This window comes from Balaenoptera physalus (assembly GCF_965194825.1).
Source record: "Balaenoptera physalus genome assembly, chromosome: 6".
NCBI lineage: Eukaryota > Metazoa > Chordata > Mammalia > Artiodactyla > Balaenopteridae > Balaenoptera > Balaenoptera physalus.
In genome coordinates, this window is record NC_138885.1 from 60,336,041 (window position 1) to 60,351,411 (window position 15,371).

Genomic DNA, 15,371 nt, shown 5'->3' on the forward strand with positions numbered 1-15,371 from the left:
ACTACAAATTCAATTACACTGTTCATGTAATCACGTCCCTTGTAAGGGAAGTAATGTCGTTTTCTTTGCACTCTGAATAGAGAGCTTACAAAATATATGTTTATTGCTTTTCCTGCATTGTAATAAAGCCATACTGTGCCTTGGAATTAAACTATTACATACTATTACTATATAGTAAAGCAATTTAAGTAGTATATGTGGAATTTTAAATTGTATATGTAAAAGTTATAATTTTAGGTAATTCTGGGTCATAAAACACATAAACCATGTGATAATTCATTTGTATATCTTGTTCGGGTAATTAACTCAATATTATCAATGAATTCAGGTACCGCTATACTTTAATGAAGAATGAATTATTTGCAAATAAAATAAATTATTACAGAATAATATCTCAAGAAAATGAAAGAGCCTTTTAGGGGTTCTCTAGGAAATTCCTGGGATAGCCCAGTGCTACCCCTTTTATAAAAATTAAATTTTTATTATTAAAATAAAACGATCCTTGTAAAAATTTGGAAAATAAAGATATTGTGAATAAAAAACAAAAATCAGTCAGAAACCTACATCCCAGCAATAATTGGTGTTAACATTTCTTCCACTCTTTATATATATAATTTTTAAATTGTTTGTATCCTATATTCTATTTTGTATTCTACAACTTAATATATTGTTATATTAACACCTTTTCCTGTCATAATGTTATTAAAACACATCATTTTATGGCCGAATAATACTCCACGACACAAACATATCATAGTCTTCTTAACCATTTTCTAATTTTTGGAAATATAAATGCTTTCTTATTTTTAATATTATTAAAATACTGTCCTGAACATCTTTCTGCTTCAAAGTTTCTCCGCATCACAGATTATTACCCTCCCCCAAATAGGTTAGGTTGCTTGAAGAGATTTGCTAGGTCAAACACGTGTGGAATATTTGAAATTTTGGTTCTCTTAGTACAAGCCTCCTCAAACTTTTCCACTGAAGTACCCCTTTGGAGGAAGGAGGAAGGAGAAATCCTCAAGAATTTGTGACTTAACCTAAAGTGGCCACAATCATAAGTATGATTTTCTTAACATCTCATACGTTATCTTAAAATCCTTGCAACACTAACCAAAACTGATGAACATTTTGCTTTCTACCTCACAGAGTATCTAACTTTAACATCAAATAATTTTCCCTAAACATTTGTGTACAATGGGGAAATACAACATATACATTTGTGTACAATGGGGAAATACAACATATATATTTTGGGACTTTGCATAATGCCATACACACAGAGGAATTGTGAGTAAAAGGTTTAGGAGGAAGAGATTAGAACATTCTCCGTGCTGGAGTGAGCTGATTATGTGGGAAGGTGGAATGGGGCAGATGTCAGTTCTAACTCAATCCAGAATTGCTTCCTTTGACCACACCAGAATGAAAATTCAGTTTTCATTTATAAAAATGAAAGGAAACCAGGAAGGAAAATCTCCCCGGGGAAGGCTGAGCATAGGCCACAGGGCTTCTGCTGTTTCCTCTGCTTTTCTACTTCTAGGAAGAAGTTTAAATCAAATAACAATACCTCAGCTTCCTCTTGCTCTTTTTTAAGTCGATCTAACATCTGCTGAAATTCTAACTCTTTCTGCCTAGCTTCTTCGATGTTTGCCTGGTTCTGTTCTTCATAGGCCATGGCAACCACAGCCAGGATCAAGTTTATGAGATAAAATGATCCCAGGAAAATCACCACAACAAAGAAGATCATGTAGGTTTTCCCAGCAGCACGCAGTGTCTAGGGAAAAATGGAAATTATTATTTTAATAACACAAAGGGTTTTTCTGTTAAATCATTTCAACTTGAATGGCATATTAGGTATGTAAATCGTACAGTTCTGTATACTCTCATGTTATCAAAAATATAAAGGAATAAAATTGTATCTCCATCGAAAACAATCAGTATGAAAATACACACTTTTTCAGTACAAAAGATATAGCAATTAATTAAGCTTGTACCGAAATTAAGTATGATTCTTGACTATTAGTAAGCATAATAATAACCCTGGATTTTTTCTCCCCTAATCTGAAAATTACTCAAAAACTAGCTGCTTTACTCATTTTCAAATTATAGGACTAGATAATTTCCATAGTATCATTTACTGATAAAATTGTATCTTTAAGAAATATTAATGATTATGTTAACACAAGGTAGATAGCCTTATTATATGAACTTATGCATTCATCTTTTATGTATTTTTAATTAACATTTATTAAAAATTTTTAAATGTAATACATGGTAAAAAATTCAAATGGTACAAACAGATATTAAATGAAAAATAAGTCTCTTTATTCTATCTCTGATGCCTGGTAACTCAATTGCCTTTTCTATCAGTTACTGTTGTTACTGATTTCTTCTTTTGGATAAATTCTTTGTAGTGGAATTCTTAGGTCAACAGGTATATTCATTTTAATTTTCATAGAAATTGCCATGATATCTTCTCCAGTGGTTCCCAGAAATGTGTGAGAAAGTCTACCTCCCCACATCTAGTCAGACAGTATCTCTCTTTTGATCAACTTTTTGATTTTGGTGATCCGACAGGTGAAAAGTTATATGTCACTCCAGTTTTAATTTGCAGTAAAGGTGAGTATCTTTTTGCATACTTAAAAAGTCATTTGTATTTCTTTTTTTTCCCGTGAAGTAAGATTTTTATATAATTTCTACATTCATTTATAATATTCTCAGAAATTAAATAGACATAAAACAGGCCAAAAGAAGAATCCGTAGCAATTTGAGAAGTGAGTCATTATTTTTTATAATATAGAATAATCATTTTTGGTCTCCTTCCTCTTGGGGTTGGGTACTGATAACATATAGGTGAAAAGATAGAGCCACAATCCCAAGAGGATGATCACATGTAAGTTAGAGAGGAGATGGTCACATGAACGAAGAATTCCAGTACAAGAGATGGATGCTATAAACTGAAGAACAGTCAAAGGGCATGGAAGTATAGAAGAAGGAACAAGTGAGTTGAGAGAGAAAAACTCAGAGACATGAATTGAGTCTTCCATTCTCATATTAGTTTGCTCAGGCTGCCATAACAAAATGCTATAAATTGGGTAACTTAAACAACAGAAATTTATTTTCTCAGTCCTAGAGGATTGAAGTCCAAGATCAAAGTATTGGCAGGTTTGGTTTCTCCTGCGGCCTCTGCCCCTGGCTTGTGGATGGCTACCTTCTCACTGAGTCCTCACAAGGTATTTTCTCTCTCTGTGTGTGTATCGCTATTCATGTCCTAATGTTTCCTTCTTATAAGGACATCAGACTGGTTTAGGACCCACCCTAATGGCCTCATTTTAACTTAGTTACCTCTCTAAAGGCCTTAACTCTAAATATAGTCATTCTAAGGTACTGGGAGTTAGGACTTCAACATATGAATTTGGGGGAGATACTATTCAGTCCAGAACAACTGTACATGGGAGTGCACAAAATAAAGAACAGTGAGCAAAGGAGAGCCTGGTGTTTAGGGCACTGCAGACAGGGAGGCAAGTGTGGAAAGCATAGCGTGTGTAGGAGTGCTGTGAGAGAACATTACAGTATATTTCTTGCTATTTACCTAGGACCCCGTGGGATGCTATATTCAGAAAGGGGGAAAGAGATCTAGAGATCCAAAACCCCAGTAGAGTAAGAAAATAATTCATGATTTAAGAACTATCCATTCTAATAGTGCTGGAAATAGAACATGTCTAATTTTAGTACTAAGACAATAGAGTTTTCTCCATTATGAATTGAATAAAACATCTCATATATAAAGCTGGTAAGGAACATACATCAGATTTTTGTGCAATGAATGCAATGAACGTTTCTCTTGGCACTCACCTGTTGGTAAAGGTTTTCCCAGTAGTCCTGGGTCATTAGCCGAAACAAGGCTAAGAAGGCCCAACTGAAAGTATCGAAGCTCGTGTAGCCATAATCAGGGTTCCTGCCAACCTTCACACAGGTGTACCCTTCTGGACACTGACTACATGTGAAAAAGGATATCATAAGTCAGAGTACCTTCAGGATGCAAGCTAAAGGGTACTACAGAGAAGTCGGAAATTCAAGGTTTCCTTTCCAGGGGGACAATATTGAATAATGATAAAGAACACATTATTTGGAGCCAGCAAGAACGGGGTTTGAATCCCATCCTTACTTTTTACTAGTTGTTGCCTTTGTCAAATTACTTAAATTCTCCAAGGCCCAGTTCCTTCTTTCTGTGAGACAAGATAATAATACCTACCTCCAAAGGTTAAGACTGTTATTAAGTTTAAAGAAGATAATGTATGCAAATTACCTAGCCTAGTTCCTGCACATCGAAAGCATTTAATAAATGGTAGCTGCTATTAGTATCATCATCATCAATCATTAAGACTTGGAAACTTTCACCAGATGTCATAAAGTAGTTCTTGTGCCCATAAAGATTGATATATAGGCCTCTAATAAAACTGTGTCTCCCCAAATTATTCTTGGGGTGAATTAGAATCAAGAACAGTCAACAGATAGCAATTGTGTAAGTGCATAGAGAGTTCTAGTTTAAGACTTTTTTTCTTTTTAAAATTAGTGGATTGGTATCCATGATGTCAAATAAACACAGTGTTCTGAGGTGTCTTTAGGAGCAGCAACCTTATCTTGTTTATTTTTATGTTCCCAGTGTACACAGAGCCCCTGGGCAGGGGGGAGTGCAAGAACAAAGGCCCTGCAGCAGAAATAAAGTCGGTGTGTGCGAGAAAGAGCAAAATGGATACTTACATAAATACGACATTCTTAAAATATCTTTACCCCAGTCCATGGGATCCTTTTGTTTAGAGTGGCCAAACTGTCACTGCATTCTGTCACCTATGAACCATACTTGATGGGAGAATGAGTATAATTTGGGGATGGAAAGAAAAGTTGATTTTGTCACTCTTCTTCCCAGAAAGAAGAAAGGTTGGAAACTATCCAACCAACTTTTGGTGGGGTTTTCTGGAAGTAATTTTTTTCTACTTTCTTAGGATGTATATGATTTGTATCTTGTTTTAATTCAAGCACTACCTCAAAGTATTGCTTTCAAATGCATGGTATGCATTAACCATGAAAGTTTTAAAGTTTGGACTCACTGTGGGACAGAATGAGTCCAAAAATGCCATGAAATATATGAAAATAATACAGAATCAAAGGTTCTTATTAGCAAACTGATTGAGTTTGATTTTCCTTTTTTCCCCCAGCCTTTGGACTAAACTGAAAACAAATATTACATACCCTGAATCGGTGCTGAAACCACAAAGGAGAGCATCTTTGGATCCCTCCAAGTAATAAAAATATTCTGTTTAGGAAGAAATTGAACAATATAACATTATGGAGTGTAAGCTTTAAGAGTGACACAGCAGGTCAGTTAATTAATATAGACACATTTACAAACATATTCAGGCCCAGTGCCAGGCAATAGGCATTCATTTATTTATTGTATCCTTATATATTCTCCTTCAAATATTTGTTGATAACCTCTTATGGGCGAGGCAGTGAATACGATGACAAACATGATAAATAAGATAATCAATTTTATGAAGCTTTCTTTATGTTTAGGTAAGGGTGGAGGTTGGGGATGGAGAAAGACACTGAACAAGTAAATAAGTAAATATACAAGGTATTTTCTCATAGGGATAAATGCCCTAAAGAAAATAAATTAAGACAATGTGACCAAATGTGGTCAGGGAAGTCCTTTCTAAAGAGATGACATTCGAGCTGGAACCTAAATGCTACAGAGAAGCCAGCCATTCGAGGACCCTCATGAAACATCTTGACAGAGTCAAGAGCAAAGAGCAAAACCCCAAGGTAGAAGTGAAGTTGGTATATGGAAACAAAAAAGCAAAATGGCCAGCCCAGTTATAGTGCAGTGAGTGGGGAGGATTGTGGTGTCAGAGGTGGGCCGGGGCCACGTAGCAAGGCTTTGCATGCCATGGAAAGGAGTTTGGATTGTAAGTATGATAGGAAGTAATAGAAGTAGGAAGTAGAGATGTGAGACAATAATTAACATTTTTGAATGTTGCTGTGGCTGCTCTGTGGACTGTGGGCTATAGGAGGGCAAGTGTGGAAGCAGGGACACAAGCTAAGTGACTACGGTGACAGGTGACATGGCTACGATTCAGAGAGTAGCCGTGGATACGGAGGGAAGGGGATAGAATCAAGTGGACGGGATGTGTTGACGGAGTGCATGTGGGGTGTGTGGAAGAGAAGAGACACAAGGATGGATCTACTGGTCAAGAGTGGTACCAGTTACTGGGATAAGGACAAGTGGGGCAAGGAATGGCCTGAAGGACAACCAGGAGCTCCGTCTTAGCTGTGCTCCACGTGAGATGATTATTAGGTATTAAATTATATTTGTCAAGTAAGTGACTGGATTGATATGAGTCTTGAGGTCAGTGAAGGTATCAACTATGGAGATACAAAGATGGGCGTCATCGTCAGGCCATGGGACCCGATGAGTTAACCCAGAGAGAAAGTGGAGCTGGGGAAGGGGAGGGAAGGGAGGGAAAGAGAAGGAAAAGAGCCCCCAGCTCAGCCCCAAGTATTCCAGAAGGGGTACAGTTGGCAAGGCAACACTATAAGTGAAGGAAATTTATTTTCTGAAATTCTCTCATTGTTTACTCATCAATCAACATCTATTTAGGACTTACTAAGTTCTGGATGTTGAGGATACAGAACTGAAATAAATGTACATTTTCCCCTTTCATGGTACCCTTTGTGCCCATTTTCAGGTGTAAAGGAACTCATAACTCTTCCTTTATTTACTATAATGACTTAGTCTTAATACAGGGGGCTGATCCAAACGTATACAGTAAAGGTATAAAGGACAAAAAGAATTTTTTTTAATAAGGGCCCAACTTCCTATTTGGCTCAAGTCAAAATAAATAAAGATGTAATTTCTAGGAGGCTCTGGAGTAACAGCAGAACGAAGACTTTGAAGTCAGATGTACTTGGATTTGAATATTGTTTCTACCCCTTCCTATGTAGGTAAATTATTTTATCACTTTAAGATTTAGCTTCTGCATCTGTAAAATGTGGATAAGAACACTTACTTTGTAGAGCTGTTGAATTAGTACTAATAGGCCATTGCATGTAAAACACTTAACACAGTGACCCACACTTTCTACATCAATGCTCAAAGAGCAGCAGCTCTTATTAGACAACTTCAGATAAGACTAACTGACTTATATGCCATCGTTTGGTCTTATGCAGAAGACACAAATCTTAGAAGACACAAATAAACCAATAAGGCCTCTTAGTTTGGGGTAAAAACTCTCACAGTGTTCATTTTTGCAAAAAATCCTGTGCCTTAGGGAGGGTAGGCATGGCAGAATGACGATGGAGGAGGTTATCATGCAATGTTTTATACATAAACCTCTGAGATATTTTTATTATGGAAGGATTACTTTAGCGTTATCCTTTAAAGAAATACCAGTTCACATTTACCAATCACTGAGGAGCTGATTTATAAAAGTGGGCTCTAGAGCTGCCTGTACGGGCATGTTGCAGGGCTAACATAGTCAATTCAATACACGAATGATGAAAGGTGAAGCCATGAGCGAGAGTGAACTACTCTGGTCTTGTAGAACACTTGAAAATAATTCCCAAACAAATAAACAGTAAATTATTAGGATAATTAGCCTCAAGAGAATTTAAGGTTAACATGTAAAGGGAAAATGTAATACCAAGAGAAGAATTCCTCTTTTGCACTCCCAGCCAATGATCCCATCTCGCACTTTTCTGTGGAAATAAAAGCCACTGGGCTTGACTTAATCCTCCTCTGATTACGCTGGAGCCTGATTTTCCATCTTTCCTCCTGCTTCTATGGTGGAGATGTCTCTCCCCTTCGCTCTCCCACTTTCTCAAGGACTTGCCCTCCCCCACTCTCCTGAATTATTAATCCATATTTTACTACTTATTCATTTCTAAAACTAGAAAAACATCCTTATCAAAATCCATCTTTTAAAAAAATGTTGGCCATTGCCCCCGTTATTCTGATTCCCTTACAGCCAAATTTCTTGGAAGAACTGTCTACACATACTGTCTTCTCTTCTTCCTGACATCTTATTCACCCGTCACCACCTTCGTCCAACCCTGTGCTCCTACCGCTCTACTAGAATTTGCTCATGAAAGTCTCTAATGACTTCCATGTTGTTTAAGCTAATATACATTTCTCTATCCTCATCATCCTTGATCTTGATCTTAATCCTTGATCTTGCAGCATCATTCAACACAAGCACTCCCTTTTTCTCAACATACATTTTTCTCTTGGTTTTCCAACTTATACCTTTGCTTCTTGCTTTACTGGCCACTCTTTCACTGCATCTTTTTTTGGGGTCCTCCTCTCTACCTGCCTTCTAGACATTAGGGTTGTAGAGATGAGCATCTTCTAAACACCAAATTTGCTTTAAACACCAGATTTCCCATTCTCTACCTACTTATAAACATCAGGGTTTTCAGAAGGATGTGTGTATGTGTGTACATATCTTTTCCCTCTGCTGATTACTTCGAAGTGTATATCTCCCAACTAGGCAGTTCCTCTGATCTCTATGCTTAACTCTCCAATTGTCTACTTTCTATCTCCGCTTGGATGTCCCAATGACATCTCAATTTTAACTGGTTAATAGTGACTTTCTCCTACAAACCTGCCCACTCTTCCCTCACTTCCCATTGCCACCTATCCAGTTACTGTGCCAGAAACCTAGACGAGATCCCCAAGCCCTTCTCTCCTCTCTAATTCATCAGCGAGTTCTATAGGTGTCATTTTGAACTCACCTTTTTCACCTTCTTCCGCCACTCTAGATGAAACCACCATCTTGTCTTGTTTGGAATGATAGAAACAACATCCTAACTGGTCTTCCTTATTCTAATCTACCATCTACTCTTACCCAATCAGCTCCCCATATGGTAAAGTGATTAAAACCACTGCATTTAAAATAAAATCCAAACTCTTTTCCATGGGCTAAGACATTCTTCATGATATGACCCCTGCCTTTTTCTCTAACTTTCGCTGTTGCCATTCTGCCTCTCCTTTGCTAAAGTCTAACCACACTGCTATTTTCCCATTCCTTAAACACATGATGCTCTTTCTTGTCTCAGGGCTTTCCCACAAGTTCTTCCTTCTAATTCAAGGAACAGCCCCCATTTACACTTACACTATTTTATGGCTTCTTATTATCCTTTAGATCTCTGCTTAAATGCCACCTCCTCAGAGAGGGCTTCTCATTTAGTTGGCATCTCAGCCCCTGAGATTTATTTTCTTTGCATAGCATTTGTTATAACTTGCAATATTTCTTATTGGTCTGTTCCCCTCCTTTTACTCTTTTTACCCTAGAAGATAAGCTCTGTGGATGCAGGGGCTGAGGTTATCATACTCACTGCTACAGGTCCAGAAACTTGTACAATGCTTAGCTCAGGGAAGTACTCAATAAACCCATGTGATAAATGAATACTTGAATTAATATTGCAGTGAGACTGGGCTTCTATGACACAGAAAACAGGTGGGAAACCAAACTCGGACTTAACACAATCATCTCTGCTGTGAAACTATATTTCAGAAGAAAATCAAAAAGAATGTATAGAGTTGAGGGAGAAGATTGTGGTATAAAATTTCATTGTTAGCTAAGCTGTCATTCACTCATGTGTAAATGCAATATGAAGATACACTGCAAAATCCAAGAGCTTTTTCTACTCCTTTTGAAAAAAATTGCTTGAAGCAATTCCAGAAGGTTAAAAATCACTCAAAGCATGAACTCAGGAATGAGACCAAGATTCAGAATAAAAGGACTGGTAATGATCCTAGTTAAAAAAAAGTCAAGTTTAAGTAAGTGCTGTAAACTGATTCATAAAACAGAGTACAAATGTCAGCAATTACCTGTAAGCTCTATAACTTGCATGGTACATAAATTAAGAAATAAAATCCTTTGGAAACTAGGAATAAAATTTAAGATCATATTAATAAAAATCAGAAGCTGAAAAAATAAATTAAAGAAAAGGAAAGGAAAATATGCTACATTCCTCATCAAATGCTGGTAGTAAAAAAAATATACATTAAAAATTTTACTTTGAAAACCTTCAGTTTTCTTGTTTTAGGCTTCCTTTTCTTCAGTTTTCTTTATTTACAGTCTTTTACTATATTAGCTAGGTTTTATTTGCCTTTATATTCCTCAGTGAGTAGGAAAAAACACATTAAGTAAAAAAAAAAAAAAAAAAAAAGATGTATACGACTCTTTATTATTTAAGGAGAATTAACACCTGACCTTTATTCCCTGATCTCCTTCTATCAAAGGCACTTGCATGTCCACCTTACCTCTGGATCTAATTATTAAGGTTTATGGGTTCACGTGGGCAACATCATACAGACACACTGCAGGTGTTAGACAGAAATTACAATCTTGCTAGATTTCATTCTCACCCAAACTCATCAGCTCTGGTGAGAGAAACTGTGTTAGGGGATAACTATTTAGAAAACATGAGACGTTTATGCTTTCTGTAAGATACTCTAAAATACACTTGTGAATTAAGTAGACTTCTGAGACTGTGTGTACAGATCGTCTTAAATGGTATCTACAGAACTAGTTCTGATGAATTAAACTTTGATGATCATTAGCTAGATTGAGGGAAGCCATTAGAAAGAGCTGTAAAACTCATCATTGGTTATAGTATGAGGATAGTGCTGATAAAGCTGCATAAACTGTTCTGCTTATACAAATTTTTAGAAATATTATTGAGACAAACATTTTAATATGTGATAATATTATCATTATAACATGATTAACATGACTGTACAATGTTATAGTTATAAGAAAAATACAAGGGTAAAAATATAATTATATTACTATATAATAAATTATACTATAAAATAAACATAAGTATAAATTACTCAATAAAACTACAGTATATAAATATATAACTTATGAAAGTTAATGGTCAATATCATTAATTCATAGCTAAATTTATTTTTCTAGAGCAAACATTCTTTTTTATCTTACAGAAATTGAGAATTATGGAACTATCCCATGTTCTTAATACCAGAACCTCCAGAAAGCTTAGACTGAGGGAAATTTATGAAAATATAACATGATCCAAATTCACATTGTAGCAACTTTCTCTATATTTGCGTGATTTTGAAATAATTAAAATGAAAGCAACATTTCATTGCCAGAAGAGAACAATGCTCTTAGCCATATTTCAACCTATTAATAACTACAGGGGCATTCTTACTTCCATAGTCTTCTTCATCGAGAGTATTCAATATGCTTTCTATTGTTTCATTATTTTCAAGTGGAGTCCGCACACATTTTTGCTTCAGGTTGCCCATAAAGAGCTGCAGCCCAATCAGTGCAAACACACTCAGACAGAACACAGTCAGGATCATGACGTCAGAAAGCTTCTTCACAGACTGGATCAGGGCCCCTACGATGGTCTTCAGGCCTGAATACGGGGAGGAGAAATAGGTGTTCAAAATGAAATAAAGCCTCTGAATGAGAAACGAAAACAAAACACAAGCTTTCCTAGAAATGCATGCATTTTATCAAATCAATGATCTTAAATAACCTAGTTGGAAAAAAGTCTACCAGCTCAAAAGGGTGGACTTGCTGTTTTATATATTTTGTTTCTGTATATTACAGCAAGTGATTAAAAACTTTAAAATATTTCAAGAGAATAACCAAACTGTCAAAATGAATAATTTGGTTGCTCAAACCATATCCACACTCACTTGAAAAAATAATTTTTAAAAAGTGTCAATTCAGTGAATGTTTGTCAGACAAAACATCTCTTTATAATGACACCAAAACAAAAAAGAGGCTGAATTGCAGCACATAGTGACAACTTACTAATTTTCAGTTAAGAAATGGTTTGTTGAGGAAAGAAAAAAACATTATGTCATGCAATCCTCCCCATGCTGATATTTTACATCTCTTTTCTTAACCATATGAAAAGCAATAAAACAAATTGAAATTTTCATTCCTGGATAAGCAAAATGGAAAATGAACTGTTAGACAGGAGGGAAAATTTCAAGTTGAGATGTGAACCAAATGGCCATCTTCATCGTCTAAGACTCATGCAACTGATTAAACTCAAAGGCTGACTTTTAATAACGACTGTGAAAACCATAAGAGATCAAATTTAATTAAAATTGCATAAGAGAAAGTTTTTCTTGTTTTTCCTTCAAAAGATCAAAGTCAGCCCCGGTGTTTAACCCCACTCTCACCTGGAATGACTGAAATTGTTTTCAAAGCTCGGAGAACTCTGAATGTTCTCAACGCTGAGACATTGCCCAGGTCCACAAACTCTGTCACATATCTGTAATAGGGAGTTCACACACAAACACGGTAACAACACACACACAAACAAAGAACAACTCCCAAATAGTTGGAGTTATGAGTGGCCTAATGCTTCACACCAATTACTTCTTACCTGGGATTACAGAAATAGTTTTCAAAGCTCTCAACACTCTGAAAGTTCGAAGAGCTGAAACATTGCCTAGGTTTACAAATTCTGTTAAATACCTGTAGAATTAAATCAGAGTTATTCAGAATTTAGATAAAGTCTATGATACTTACCTGTGCCTTTAGTCAAGGTGTTTCCTATGTTTGGAACTTCTTATTTAAATTTATAGTTCTGCAAGTCTTTTGTTTCTATCATTACTAATTTAATTTGATTTGATTTGAGTCATTTGATGTGAGCAAAATACAAACGTATTATTAAAATGGTTTCAAACACATAAACGCCTAAATAAACAATTAAATGCTTCAATTACTAAACTTCAATATTATGATAATATAGATATTTAATATTCTATAAAATATCAGCAGCAAACCTTGACAACTGTATGCTAATTAAAAGAAGCCAGACACAAAAAGGCCACATATTGCATGATTCCATTCATGTGAAATGTCTAGAACAGGCAAATCCACAGAGACAGAACACAGTTGAGTGGTTTCCAGGGACTGGGGGGGAGAAGGGAATGGAAGTGACTGCTTTCTGGGGTGACGAAATATTCTGGAATTAGAGAGTGGTGATGGTTGCACAACTTTGTGAACATACTACAAAACACTGAATTTTATACTTTAAAAATGGTAAAGTTTATGGCACATAAATTTAAAAAAGGAGACCCCTGAGAAGATGCAGCCTTCTTTGACACAGTGTTGTCTTAGCAGGTGGTGGGTGGCACTACAGCAGTCTTATATGACCACAAAAAGAGCCAGCCTGAAGGACAAAGAGGTGGGGCAGGTGTGCGGGAATTGGAGACTAGAAATCTCAAGACCCTTCTGTATTGTCTAAATCCCTCCAATGAACATGTATTACTTTTACAATTCAAAATGACAGAGGGAAAATACTGTATCTAGGTTTGAGATTTAAAAAATAAAGAAATGTTTCTGACAAATATATTTAGGAAAAGAGCAGCAATATGAATAAATTAAAATTATATCTTAATGTGATACTTTTCCGTTGAAAATAAACTGTGGTTGCCTATGTAATGCATACACAATGCATTAATGTTAGGTTTAGTATGCAGTGACAGCCCTTATAAAAAGATTTATTTCTATATTTTAATATACTTATTAGCTTTTGAATAATATAGGTTAATAAAAAAAAAGAGCACCGTACTTATAATAAATGCCTGAGTTTTTTTCTGTTTTTCTTATAGGTTTTACCAGATTTTAAATAAGAACTTGGAAAAAGTGTGACCCTAACTGGCACCACATATATTATCTATCCAAGTACTGAGCATGGAGGAAGATCATCTATCTTAATGATGTCATACACTTTTGAGTAGAAAATGCTCTATCTGAAAAAATATTAATATTTTTTTGATGACTAACTTTCATACAGTATCCTTTAAATGCAACCATTATATGCTGGAAAAGTCAAACCCCAAAAGTCTGTTCTTACGGGAATACTGTGCTGTCTGAGACTTTCATGAGTCTGGCATTTCAAAAAACTGAAAGTACTTACGCAAAAACAATGACAATAAAATCAAGCCAGTTCCAAGGGTCACGAAGGAAGGTGAATTCTCCTACACAGAAGCCTCTTGCAAGGATTTTTACAAGTGATTCAAAAGTATATATTCCAGTAAAAGTGTACCTAGGCACAAGAATCCATTGGGATATTAAGTGCGAAAAGAATACAATACCATGTGAATCTTTATAATTAATTTTTTCTGATTAACCAAAGGAAGGCATCTATTGGAGTAGGGCCGTTGGTTTATGGACCCATTCTAACTATTAGAATAAACTACAGTAAAGGGCTTTCCAGAAAATCTTAAAATGTACATATCAGAAACACTCTCAGAAAGTAGAGGTATTTAAAAATTACTAAGAACACAGGTATTAGATCTGCCTAGAAAATTCCTGTATTGTTCCTATCAGAAATATACCCAAGGACAAGAGATATGTGACATGTCTAAGAACAAAGCAGGGTATCTGATAAGGTCTTTTTTCTAGAAAAGACTGTAGCATGTATTATTCTATTCTAATATTAGCAGGTTAATATTGTAGGGGAGAAAAAAATAATTGAAAGAAAAGCAACTATGTAACATGGGAAGATAAACACCACAACTTTTATAGATGCAATAACTTCCTGGTATAAAAAGGAAAGGATAAAAATGACCATACTAAGACTATATTAAAATGTACTTAAACCCACTTACTCTACATTCTTGGTCCAATCTGGAGGGTTACTCATGGTCATAAATATGCAATTCGTCAGAATAGTGCACATGATAAGCATGCTGAATGCGGTAGCTTAGAATCAAGGAATATGATAAAAGACCACGGTAGGAACTTTGAATATTTGATAAAGACATTTGTTGAAATGCTAACAATATTTCCTTAGAAAAAAATTCTAAGCACGTCTATAGACTTAAAAAAAATCTCTTTGAACAAGGTAGTAACAGACAAAAGCAATTTTTCCTAAAATACTAAAATTGCCATTCTCCCAATCTACTCACAGATCTACACCAAATTATATTGAGATTGGTAAACCAGAGTCTTTTCAGGTACAAAAGGACTAAAATCTATATTTTAAAAAAATAACAAAAACTGCATTTTAAAGAACCATTGTAAGTAAGCATTTTAAAAAGGATATGAGTGTACTAAAATCTTAATAGATATTCTTCTGAGAGGACTGAAAGGAGAGAGCATGTACAAAGCAGGTGTGGCATTGAAACGGAAGATTGCTTTCCCTTTGTTCAACACTATGAAAGTCTGCAAGAGCAAAAAGAAAACAGTATGAATCGAGACTCCAAAATTTCAATGTAGTAGATTAATATCTGCAATTTACCTCTCCATGTGGTAGGGTCATATTAAAGAAACACTGCCATCAGACTCGAGCAATGTGGTTCCAAT

General features: G+C 35.5%; 1 protein-coding gene and 1 long non-coding RNA gene across 3 annotated transcripts in view; one reads left to right on the plus strand and one right to left on the minus strand.

Moving 5' to 3' along the window:
* Positions 1–15,371, plus strand: part of LOC309662482 — a 437,456-nt gene that overhangs the window by 227,865 nt on the left and 194,220 nt on the right. The window lies entirely within an intron of this gene.
* SCN9A (sodium voltage-gated channel alpha subunit 9) overlaps positions 1–15,371 on the minus strand; it is a 103,950-nt gene that overhangs the window by 79,527 nt on the left and 9,052 nt on the right. Inside the window, exons 2-9 of one of the 2 annotated variants that reach the window (XM_082464871.1) lie at positions 15,110–15,230; positions 14,675–14,768; positions 13,981–14,109; positions 12,439–12,530; positions 11,242–11,451; positions 5,254–5,317; positions 3,856–3,997; positions 1,568–1,774 (exon numbers count right to left, since the gene is read on the minus strand). In XM_082464871.1, coding sequence (XP_082320997.1) covers positions 1,568–1,774; positions 3,856–3,997; positions 5,254–5,317; positions 11,242–11,451; positions 12,439–12,530; positions 13,981–14,109; positions 14,675–14,768; positions 15,110–15,230 — 1,059 coding nt within the window. The other variant, XM_082464870.1, reaches the window with a different exon arrangement.